Raw genomic sequence first — 12,935 nt, forward strand, 5'->3', positions numbered from 1 at the left:
AGTTTCGTAGAGTTGAGTGGGGGGCAGTGGCACTTGCCCTCTGGCCCCGCCCAAAAAATCTATTAATATTACTTCTATTATATTATATAATACAATAAATGCATTTAAAATTTATATAAATAAATGGTTAATAAATAGGATGATTTTTTAAACCAAAACCAAAACCAAAACCCTCCTAATATAACATTTTTATAATTACAATTTCAAAATGATTTTTTATGTAAATAAAACCCTTATAGATAAATAATATAATGAAAATGTTCATGTAACCGAAGAAAAATTAAGACAAAGCAACATTGTTTTAGTAATTTGGGCTGTATGTATATTTTTATGTATTCATGTATTGCATGTAGATAGATTGATAGATAGGCCAATGAGCTCTTGCAAGTTGCAATAGCACATGTTTTAAACATTTTTAACTCATTCTCATTTTCAAATGTTGGATTAACCTACTGTTTTTTAAAAAAAAAAAATTTATTTTTAAGAATACTAATTATTTTAACATAAACACATAACTTAGCAATACACAACTTAACAATTAACCTTAGTTGTGAGTGAGAGAGGTTAAAAAAAATGGAAAAAAATGGCAGAAAATTCATAGTTAATAAACTTTTTTTTAAGGTTTAGATTAAAATTGAAACTTTTAATCTCAACCTTTGATTTACTATTACACTGAATCCCAATCTGCTCAACTCAATCATTCCTTCAGGCTCCAACTTATTCATCCCCAAAAAAAAAAAAAGGAACAATTTATCTTTTTTTTTTTTGAAAGTATGATAAATAAAAAGTAAAGTTAAGTGTGTATTTAACTCCAAATTAAAAAGCTAGTTTATTTTACTATTCAACTTATTTTTGGTATTATTCACGGGCTCCATTGTACTTTTTGGTACTATTTATAAGTCTCATTGTACTATTTTAACTAACTTTTATATTTATTTACAGTATTTTCAATAAAAATTTTTTAGTTTCAGCAAAATAAGCAGATCCAAACAGACTAGTGTGTATTTGGCTCCAAATTAAAAAGTCAGCTTATTTTACTATTCAGCTTATTTTTTCTACTATTCATGGGTCCTACTGCACTTTTTGGTACTATTCATGAGTCATGTTGTAACTATTTTAACTAACATTTACCTTTATCTACGGTACTTTTAGTAAAAAGTTTTCAATTTCAGCAAAATTAGCAGATCCCAAACAAATGTGGGATTTCCAAATAGTAAGATCTTCTAGGATTCAAATTATTCAATTTAGACATTCCATCCAATTTAGTTAAAAAATTTGCAACTATAGAAGATTTTTTTTTTTTTGGTTAAACAGGTACTTGATTAAACAGAAAAGCAACTACAAAAAGGCCACAGAGGCCAAAGTGTTGGCAACATGCCTATAATAATACAGACCATTCATATCAACTTCAAGCAATACATTTAAGTCATCAGAGGGAGAGGTATCAAACACAACAAAATTCTCCATCAAGGAACAACCCCTCTTAGCCAAAAGATCGGCGCATTTATTCGCCTCTGTAACACATGTCCCACCCGAACCTGCCTGAACCTGGCCATGAGACACTTGCAATCACACAGTAAAGTAGTATAATTTCAATTAGGACAGTTTGTATTTTGAAGCATTTCCACAATCACCTTGGCATCAAGTTCTATTTCCAACTGGCTTATTCCCAATTGAATGGCCAAATTCAGGCCATCACGCAGTGCCCACCACTCAGCCATGACACTAGTAGTATGCCCAATTGATCTCGAAAACCCCTTAACCCAGTCTCCATGGCAGTCCCTAATAACTCCTCCACCACCGGCCTTACCTGGGTTTCCACACGATGCTTCATCCATGTTAAGCTTATGCCAACCACCTAATGGCTTAGTCCATCTGACAGGGATAGCAATTCTGGAAGAAGCTTGGCGGCTTTTACTCACACAGAAAAAATACTCCCTTGCTTGAACAATACACTCTTTATCCAACCTGGGATTCAGAATGGTGTTTTCAAACACTACTTTATTCCTATTCTTCCATAGACACCAAACCGCAAAAACAAACAAAATACTCCAAGGAATAGATGTATTGTGCCTAATTGTGCTTAAACAATTTATTTTAAGCCAAGTTTCAAAGTCTTCATTGAAGGAGTTTATGTGTGAGGCAGGTACACCCAATCTATACCATAGGTCCCGAGCAACTTCACACTCTCGAAGAAGGTGAACAATGGTTTCCTCATGCCGAATACACAATGGACAATTCTTACCACAATTTATACCTCTAGTTGCCAGCACACTTTTAACAGGAATACTGCCATGAAAACATAGCCAAAGAAAGCTTATGATCCTTGGAAGAGCATCAAGTTTCCAAAGCCACTGCCCCTGAAACTGATTTTCAGTTGTGCTATCTTCATTAGCTAGCTGGTAGGCCGAGTTTATGGAAAAAACTCCATCTTTGGAGTACTTCCACATGATAGAATCAGTCCTATTTCCAAACAACTGAACTGGAACAGCTTTAATCTTATTTTTTATTGAATTCGGCAACTCAAAGGAAAGGAGATCCCATCTCCATTCATGACCATGGCACAAGTCCGCCACTGTTAATCCTTGATCTCCTTGCCTTAAGGGTCCTTTCTATCATGCCTCGGAGGGAATCCCTTTCATAAAAATGGGAAACCCTAAGCTGATAGCTTTCCAATTAGGTGATGAAGGCAAATTTTTCGGGTTCCTTGACCTCATTCTCGAAGAGGAGCAATACTTTTTAAGTAATACCTCAGCCCACGGAGCATTTTGTTTATGGTACATCCTCCAATTCAATTTTGAAAGCAAAGCTATATTTTTTGCCCTGGCCGCTTGTATCCCTAAACCCCCTTCTTCTTTGGGCCTAACAATTTTGCTCCAACCCACCATGTGCATTCTCTTTTTTTCACTCGTGGAGCCCCATAGAAAATCCCGATTAACTTTATCTAATTTTTGACATATATGGACTGGTAAAGCCACCCCTTGCATCACATAATTTGGGATGGCTGACATCACAGACTTAATCAACACCGTCCGACTAGCAAAGGAGAGGTATTTAGCCTTCCACCCTGCCAATTTGCTCATGACCTTCTCTACTATAAATTTGTAAGGATTCCTCGCAGCCCCTCTATGCCTTATCGAGAAGCCCAGGTACTTCCCAATATCATGAGTCTCCCATATGCCCAATTTATCACAAACTTCCTCCTTCAAGCTTTCATTAACATTTGGAGAAAAGTATATACGGGACTTTTCCGAGCTAATTTTTTGCCCAGATTTTGCACAAAATTTCTCAAGCACTTCTAATATTGCTTCACAGGTAGCGAGGTCAACCTTGCAAAATAAAATGATATCATCCACGAAAAGAATGTGGGAGAAGCCCAAGTTTTCCTTAGAGGCCTTCAAAGGGGTCCAAGATCCATCAACACATTTCTGCTCAATAAGGTGGCCTAAATACTCCATACACAAGATGAAGATGTACGGGGATAAGGGGTCTCCCTGTCTAATGCCCCTCGTAGGCTCAAAAGGCTCTAAGGCACCCCCATTCACCAAGATGGCTGTTTTAGGAGATGTAATGCAGCTCATTATAATCTTAAGGATTTTTGGGGGAAACTGAAAAGCTTGCAAAACTCTATGGATGAAGCTCCATTCCAATCTATCATAATCTTTTTATAAATCCAGCTTTATTGCCATAAAGCCTGTTCTTCCCTTTTTTTTTATCCAAGGCATGGAAAAGTTCTTGAGCAATAAGAACATTATCTGTACCTCTTCAACCAGGCACAAAAGTAGTCTGCACAGGCGAGATCAAGTTACTAAGATAAGGTCTAATACGTGCCACAATGATCTTCGAAACCACTTTGTAAACTGAGTTACATAAGCTGATGGGCCTATAATTACTCAAGGATTCTGGATTTTGACATTTAGGAATCAATGAAATCAGTGTCTCATTTAGATAACTCGGCACCATTCCATGTTCAAAAATTCTTTTAATTTCCTCACAAACAGAGCTTCTAACCTCTAACCAGAAATGTTGGTAGAACCCCGCATGAAGGCCATCGGGTCCAAGAGCCTTAAAAGGCTTAAGGGCCCAAAGTCCAGATCTGATCTCCTCCATACTGAGTTCACAATCTATCTTTGCTCTATCCTCTGATGTAAGAAAGCAGCAAGAGAAAGTTGAGACATCCGAGGTCCTAGCTGAAAGCGTCAGCTCCGTGGTATACAAGCTTTTAAATCCATTCTTGATATACTCCTTTACCTCATTTTCCTCCGTAAGCCAATTCCCTACAGTGTCCTTGATACATCTTATTTTATTTCTATGACGTCTCACAACTGTGGATGCATGAAAAAAGGACGTGTTTCGATCCCCAAAAGTTGTTGTATTAAGTCTGGACTTAAGAGCCCAAAACTCCTCTTCTTGCATGAGAATTAGCGAGTACTTTGACACAAGCTGATTTTCTAGGTCCATCAAAAAATCACAAGGGTTATCAGCAAGGGCTTTCTGCACACCGTTCAATCTTGCCAACACTCTCCTTTTTTTTGCAAAGAGATTCCCAAAAACTTCCACATTCCATTTTTTTGCTTTATCTATAAAATCTGAAGTTGCTATATGTAATGCTCTATCTTCAGCCCAGGCTTGCTGCACTACTCTTGGGAAATTCGGATGAAGCAACCACATCGTTTGAAATCGAAAAGGCTTATTTAGATGATTGGCACTAGATTTACATAATTCGATAAGCACCGGACAAGGATCCGAGAAAATTCTAGGTAAATGGGTTACTATAGCTTCTGGGTAAAGGATCCTCCACATTGGGTTAGCAAAGCACCTATCAATTCTTTCCAAAATAAGGCTTGAGATGGGCCTACGATTCGTCCACGTGTATTTAGGTCCGGCAAAACCCAAGTCTATCATATTACACTCATCTAAGCACCCCTTGAACTCTAGAGCTCTATTAAGGTTTACTTGATTTCCCCCAAACTTATCCTCTCCACACAGAACTTCGTTAAAGTCTCCCAACATGAGCCAAGGTAATTTATGGAGGTGAGCCACAATTTTTAAATTATCCCATAAAATTCTTCTTTCAGCTAACTGAGGACTAGCATAAATTGCAGACATAAGCTAGATTAGATTAGTAGAACGCATCTTAATAGAAGCATGAATCTCCTGCTCAGTAGTTGAAAAGGGAGAAACATCCACATCTTCCGTTCTCCAGAGTATCCACAGTCCCCTGGCATAGCCGATTATATCCGTGGTAATGTAACCGTCAAATGGCAAGCCTTCAATAATTTTTCCAGCTCTGTCTCCACCGACCCTCGTCTCCGTCACAACCAAAATAGAAGGGCGATGATTAATAACCATTTCAAAAATTCTTCTTTTGAAATCAACATTAAGAGCTCCTCTACAATTCCATAATAATATATTCATTTTGACAAAATGGCTTAGAGGTACCTCAATTTCAGGTGGATTAGCATTCATCATCGCTGACTCCACCATACTCCATCCCATCCTCCTTAAAAGGCTTTTGGAAGCTGTCCACTCTGGCTTCCAGATTTTCATGTATTTCAGAATACCCGCAATCTCCTCCTTGCAGCAAAGTAGCACGTCACACCTCTGCATTGGGGTCATGAGTTGGATCAGTTTCAAAGTTGGGTGGTTCCCCATGTGAGCCATAGCCATCCCCCGAAAATCCACCAATTTCCTTTCTTGAATTATCCACCCGGATTCGTCCCAGTGGGGCACAACTGATGGTTGTCGTTGCCTGTTCAACTCCTTCGCTGCCTCCCAAGAAATCTCCGGAATGTCCGTGAGGAATTTCCACCACGGGTTTGGCGTGAGATTCCACGCCCTGTGATCCAAAGGAAGATCTCCGGTTCTGATGCTTGCTGGAGTTATGGGAAAGAGATGCTTCCATGCTAGTCCCAACTCTTCCTCTGAACATCAAAGAGTTTCTATCAGCGCCGCTCGGATTTGGGCTATTACCTCGTTTGGAATCTTCACTGCTCTGCCCCTGTACCAAATGGCCCAACCTATTTGTGACCATGGGGTTAGCCCGCTCAATAACCCCTCCATTCTCGGCTTGAATTTCACCTCTCTGAGTTTCTGAATTTTGTTGAAGATCACTCTTATTCCCAAAGCTGAACAAAGGACGTTTTAGAAGCCTAGACCCCTTTAAACCTTTTGAATTTTTGACCCCCAACCCGTTGCTACCTTTGGTTTTGAACTTGGGCAAATTTTTACTTTTACTCCCCTCATTCTGTCGCATCTCCTGTAGCAGAACATTGCCCAAAGTTTCTAAGCCATCTTCCACCATACACTCAGTACCCATTTCAAGATCTTTTTGCGAAGATTGGGCTGCCACAATATGTGTGGTTTCATCTATAGGGTCTGCCGTGTCAGTAGGATGTGATATCCCAATATCTTTACCTGATCTCACTCCCTTATCATAATGCTCTTGGGAAAAGTCAGAATTACCCTTAGTTCTGATTTGGCTCATTTGATTTGGTTTTGATTGCCCATTTGAACGTCCCTGTCACGCACTTCTTTTCCTCGTTACAACCATCCATGGACCATAGTTTGATTCGGACTGAACCCCTTCATTGGTATCGTTGGGTATTGACGCAACTACCCCTTCATTGATCCTCTGTTCTTCTTGTCCATTATTCTCCTTGACAGTTTGCTGCAATTGAAAACTATAGTTTTCCTTCTTATGGCCAAGACGACCATAGCTGAAACAAAGTGAAGATACACCTTCGTACATTACACGTTGCACCATCCTACCCACTCGGATAGAAGTGATAAGAGGTTTCTCCAGGTTAATTTGAACACATAATCTCGCATAACCACCTCTAGTTTCTGAAGCTGTATAGGAGTCTATGCGGAGTACCGGTCCGATCACGCTGCCTATCTCTTTTAAAACTGAGGCGTCATAAAATTCTATTGGCAGCTCAGGAAGTCTTACCCAAATAGCAACTGAAGAAAGCTTTGCTTTAGAGGCTTTGAAGTATGGTTCCCACGGCATAATAGCTAGGAAATGCTCCCCAATGAACCACGGACCCTCACGGAGCACATGATCATAATCATCGATACAACTGAATCTGATTAGGAAGAAATCACGACCCAAATTCACACAGTCCATCTTTGCCTTCGGTTTCCATAGTGCATTGATTTTGAAAGTGAGATAGTTGAATCCGATTGATCTACCGTACACTTTCACTATCAATGCCTTGGACCACGGCGCCCTAATGTGAGCCTTTGTTTCCTTAGATAAGTTCACCTCAACCATACCCTCCAATAAAGGTTCCAATTCAGTATCGGACTCATATTCTTCCTTCCAATCCTTGTCAAATTTGAAAGCTTGTTCATAAGCTCCAGGAATGTCTCCCACAAGGCTATCCTTGTAGCTAATGATTTTCCTTGGCTGCGTGAAGCTTCTAGCTCCATTGCTTTCTTTAAACTTCTTTACACTGCGGTGTAGTTCATCCTCTTCTTCACTGCTACGTTGAGTTGGCGTAGAGAGTTCAACGTCCATCACTCTGTTTTCTCAGTTGGTTTCAGAGCTTGTGAACAGTAACAAAGCTTCTAGTTCCTTCTATAACTATAGAAAATTTTTCTCACATGAAAAAAACTATATAATTAATAAAAATATTTGATAGATTTTTCATGTGAGATATTTTTTTTTTCATTATATGATTGCATGCTTAACAACAAATTTTTAAAGAAATTGAACAAAATATCTAAATTAAATAAATTTGAAACATAGTGGACTCAACTAGTGGCAGAACCAGGATTTGACTTTTTTTTTTTTTTTTGATGCGAAATACTGAAGTTTTATTACGAGCTAGCAAAATTTATTACATCCTGGACAAGAGCTTGCTCAAGAAAGCAAGGGTCCTCCTCAATCCAAGTAACAAAATCAACAACGCCCAAAGCGTGTTTAGCTAAAAGGTGGGCTGGTTTGTTATTCTGTCTCCTAACGTGGGAAAACTCTACCCCACAAAAATCTTTACTCAGTTCTTGCACACCTTGTACAATAGAAGCCACAGAGGAAGGCGGATCAGAAGTCTCACATAAGGACCTGTGGATGATAAGAGAATCACCCTCCAAGATTAAGTTGTGGATTCCTATATCCTTAGCGAATATCAAGCCCGCTTCATGCGCTAAGGCCTCTGCCTCGACGGCGCCCAACGGAGCATTAATTTTCTTACTCATTGCAGCCTCAAGTCGACCCTTATCATCTCTGATAATCACTCCAACTCCCACAGTTTTTTGACTTGTAAAAATAGCTGCATCTACATTTACCTTGTACACATTACCAGGAGGCGGGACCCACGTGCCCTTGACTTCAACCCCAGGTGTTGTACTTTCCATGCAAATGTTGGCTGCCTTAAAATCCTCAATATACTGCGTTACCCAACTGACCAGCTCCTTGCCATGCCGTCTCTTGCCTCCATGCCTAGTGACATTCCGATTGTGCCATATAGCCCATGCCGTGCACACCATTTTAGCTACCATGTCAATATTAGCCCTTTCCTCCATCATCACACCCCATAGCAGATCAAAAAAGGTCTGCACTCTTTCATATCTCCGAGGAACAACAATTTTTGTACACGACCACACTTCTCTAGCGCTAGGACAGGACCACAGCGCATGACCCGTTGTCTCAATATCCCTACTACACTCGTCACAGACTTGGTCTTGCACCACTCTACGTCGCATGAGATTTGCCTTCGTAGGAAGACTCTCTCTGCATGCCCTCCATGCAAAATGGCGCACTTTATGAGGCAGGGGTAGGGCCCACAATTTATTCCAAAACAATTTCACTTGGCTACGCTCCGAACTGGCACCCTGTTCACCACTATCCGAAATTCTCAAAGCTAATTTATAAGCACTCTTGACGCTGAACTTTCCATCAGAAGCTTCTGCCCATATCAGCTTGTCAGCGGGGAGGCGAGAGCTTAATGGTATTCCTTTGATCGTCTCAGCCTCGTGGGGAAGAAAAAGAACATCCAAAATACTCGACTTCCAGCTTGCTGTGGAATTGTCAATCAACTCACTAACTCTTGTGTCTTGGTGCATGAATTGTCTGGGTGAAACAATCTTGAAAGTGGACGGTGATGGGAGCCATTTGTCCCCCCAAATACGAATAGCACTCCCATTCCCCACTCTCCACCTTATACCCTCCCTCACCAATTTTTGAGCAGCCATTATGCTCCGCCAGGAAAATGAAGGGTTGTTTCCAAGGGAAGCCTCAATGAAATCACACCGAGGGAAGTATTTTGCCTTAAGCACCTGGTAAACCAAAGAATTATGGTTTGTTTGGAGCCTCCACCCTTGTTTTGCTAAGAGTGCCAAATTAAATTGTTTAAGTTTCTTGAACCCCATACCACCGTTATGTTTTGGCTCACACAGTTTCTCCCAACTTAGCCAAGCTATCTTCTTCTCATTCTCCTTCTGTCCCCACCAAAAATTTCTTACCATGCTTGTCAACTCCTCGCATAAAGCATCTGGTAATTTGAAGCAACTCATAGTGTACGTGGGTATGGCTTGGGCCACCGCCTTGATTAGCACCTCTTTACCAGCTTTGGACAACAATTTCTCCTTCCAACCGGCTAGCTTTTTACGAAGCTTCTCCTTAATCTCATTGAACATGCTCCTTTTATTCTTCCCCACCAAAGATGGCAAACCCAAGTATTTCTCATGCTGCTTTATTACCTGAGCACCAAACCTTTGTTTTATCTCCTCCTGAATCTCATGGGGTGTGTTCTTGCTGAAAAATAGAGATGTTTTTGCCCGATTTAGCTGCTGGCCTGAAGCTTGTTCATATACTTTTAGAATTTGTTGGAGGGTATCACATTCTGCCAGAGATGCCTTACAGAAAATCAAGCTATCATCTGCAAAGAAGAGGTGAGACAATTTCGGGCCTCTACGACAAACTGCAATTCCCTCCAATGCTCCAATTGCCACCGAAGCTTTAATCAATGAAGAGAGTCCCTCATCCGGGCCAGGTGCTTTCAGTGGGTACATTTGCTTTAACGCCATTCTGACTTTTGACTCTGTGAAGTCTCCGTTCAGCCATTGGTTCATTATGGGAGACACCTTTGGCTGGACTGCTTGGATTAGGTCAGAGAACTCTGTTGGTTGACACGAGGTAAACAACTCTTCATAATAGGCTACCAGCACATCCGCTACCCTTTCATCATCTGCCTGCCATACGTTGTTTGCATCCAAAATGCCCTCAATGAAATTTTTCTTTTGCCTTGCAGAAGCTTTTGCGTGGAAAAAACCTGTATTTCTATCCCCAGATTGGAGCCAGTTGAGTCTGGACCGTTGTCGCCACATGTCATCCTCTTTATCAAGCCAGCTATTAAGATCACTGCGGATTCTCTTAAGATCGTTGTTGATCTCAAGAGAGGGGGGGTTGGAGTTCAAGCCATTCAAGTCGTTTTTGCAGTTCAGCTACCCTCCTTCCCACATGCCCAAACACCGTTTTGTTCCATGCTTCCAAGCGGCTTCGACACCTTTCTATGCAACTCACCCATGTGCTTCCGGAATTTGCTAACTTTCCTTCCTCCCATGCCTCCTGTACGACCTCTTCACAGCTTTGTTCCTTCAGCCACATTGCTTCAAATCTGAACATTCTCCTGGACTTCTTTCTCTTCTGGCTTGGCATCATTCGGAGGGCCAGAGGCGAGTGGTCCGACACCGATGAAGAAAGGTGGTAAACTTTTGCCTTAGGGAAAATGTTGAACCACTCTGGAGTTGCCATTGCCCTATCCAGCCGTTCCCTAATTTGCAAGCCATCTGCACGCTGGTACAGCCACGTGAATTTTGGGCCAGAGAAGCCCAAGTCCCGTAGCCCACAATAGTTGATGGTTTCAACGAAACTCCTCATCTGCTGTCTCGGTCTTTCACTTCCCCCCTCCTTTTCCGAAGCACCTGTAATTTCATTAAAATCACCAATCGTTAGCCACGGTAAATTTGAACTACGTTTTAGGTGTCGTAATTTTGCCCAAGACTCAGTTCTTTTTGCTGTATCTGGGTTGCCATAGAAACCTGTGAAATGCCACCACCCTAAGCCTGCCCCCCCATCAATAAATGCATCAATATGAGATTGGGAGTAAGTCTGAACGTCCACATTAATCCCCTCCTTCCATAGCAAGGCTAGTCCACCACTCTTTCCTTCACTTGGTACTATCAGACCATGCTTCATCTTACAGCTCTCCTTAACTATTTTCATCCTCTCTCTATTCAACTTTGTCTCCATAAGGAAGACAATAATGGGCTCTTCTTTATTGATTACCTTTTCCAAGGCTTTAACTGACCGGAGGTTCCGGCAGTTCTAGCTGATGAGACTCATTGGACCCGGCGGAGTTGCTCTGCAACCTCCGTCGATCCCATTTGTGTTGCTAAGTGTATACTTAGGCTTTCAGTTTCCTCCGTCAACCTTTGCTTTTTTTCCATGCACGTAACTTCGGATAGATTAGTTGTGAACTCGTCATGTTTTCTTTTTGGGTCCTTACCCACTTCTTTACAATCCATCCCATCCTGAATAGGGGGTCCAGTGCAAATTCTAGTCCAAACTCTCCTCGATAGGCCCCTTTTTGTTACATCACAAGGACCCTCAATTCCTTCTGCCGGCCCATTTGACTGTTTTAATTTGCTTTTACTTTTTCCACCACAAATTTTGGGCCCACTCTTACTTCCTTTCCCTTCAATGTGTTTTTCAGCCCAGCCCATTTCGAATTTCACTTTCGTGGGAGACAGCCTAGTTAACTGGGAAGTCAACTTGGCTTCCACCTTTTCCAAGTCACCCTCTTGATTACCCAAAACTTCGGTTGTACCTCCGTTGATCTCGACGTACTGATCATTGCCAGCCAAAAGCTGCGAAGAATCCGGACTGTGAGTGTTTAAAATCGAAGTAACGGATTCCGTATTGATTGCATCATCAATGTCCTTAATCATCGCCTCAAAATCCGGGATTTGTTCTTGTGGGCCAGCTGTGTTTCTGCCAAGCACGTGCTTATCACGCTTCTTTGTACCGTCGATACTCCCGCCCACCATTTGCGCCGTCGTGATTGAGTCTCCTGTATCCGTCGCGTTAGCACCGGTATCTACCATTCCAGCCAATGCTGCGACAGTCGGTATACTCCCTTGACACACTTGACTAGCTGCAGCCGTACCTGGTGTTGTTTGATGAGAACCCAAACCGTCGTAGCCCTGTACTTCAACTCGGGTTTTCCTCGACGGATTGAACTGTGTCGCTCTAAGCCAAGGCCCGAACTGCTGCTCAACTCCTGAAAGATCACCCTTACTGCTAAGCCAGATGGTGCATTCTTTATCATCATGTGAGAGGTGGCCGCACCAATAGCATATCTTTGGCAAACGTTCATACATGAATGAAGCCCACCCTTCTCGTCCATCCCATGTGATCACTCTGCCTCTGCAAAGCGGTTTCGTTACATCCACCGCAACCCGAACTCTCATGAAATTTCCACCAATCATCTCCGATGTGTCCCTTGGTTTTGAGACAACACCCAACGTTTCTCCAAGACTGATCGCGGCCTCCACCGTCATCAACGCAAAGGGCAGATTGTGTATTTGAACCCAGAATGACGTCCGATCAAAGCTGAGCTCTTGGACTGGGATAGAACCATCGTAGCGTTTCAGCACCACTAGGTGTCTATCAAACACCCATGGTTCGCCTTGAAGAACTTTTTCCACGTCGACCTCCAACTCAAAGGCTATCAAAAGGATGTTGTCACCCGCCATACTAACCTCAAAATTGCGTTTTGTCCGCCAGATCGGTCTAAACGTCCTGGCTACTGCCTCAACGTTGACCATTCTCCTGGTGAAGAACTTTGCTGCAAGGACATGCTCTTGTAACTTCTTGTTCTTAGATAGATCGCATTTCTTGCCTTCCGCTTCAGACAAAGACAGTTTCT

General features: G+C 41.8%; 1 protein-coding gene across 1 annotated transcript; it reads right to left on the reverse strand.

Moving 5' to 3' along the window:
- Positions 1 to 6,523: 6,523 nt before the first annotated feature.
- Positions 6,524 to 7,522, reverse strand: LOC126719336 (uncharacterized). The gene has a single exon (XM_050421905.1). It carries the CDS (start codon positions 7,520 to 7,522, stop codon positions 6,524 to 6,526), a length of 999 nt encoding a protein of 332 aa, XP_050277862.1.
- Positions 7,523 to 12,935: the final 5,413 nt, after the last annotated feature.

The sequence above is a fragment of the Quercus robur genome, chromosome 3 (genome assembly GCF_932294415.1).
Source record: "Quercus robur chromosome 3, dhQueRobu3.1, whole genome shotgun sequence".
Taxonomy (NCBI): Eukaryota; Viridiplantae; Streptophyta; class Magnoliopsida; order Fagales; family Fagaceae; genus Quercus; species Quercus robur.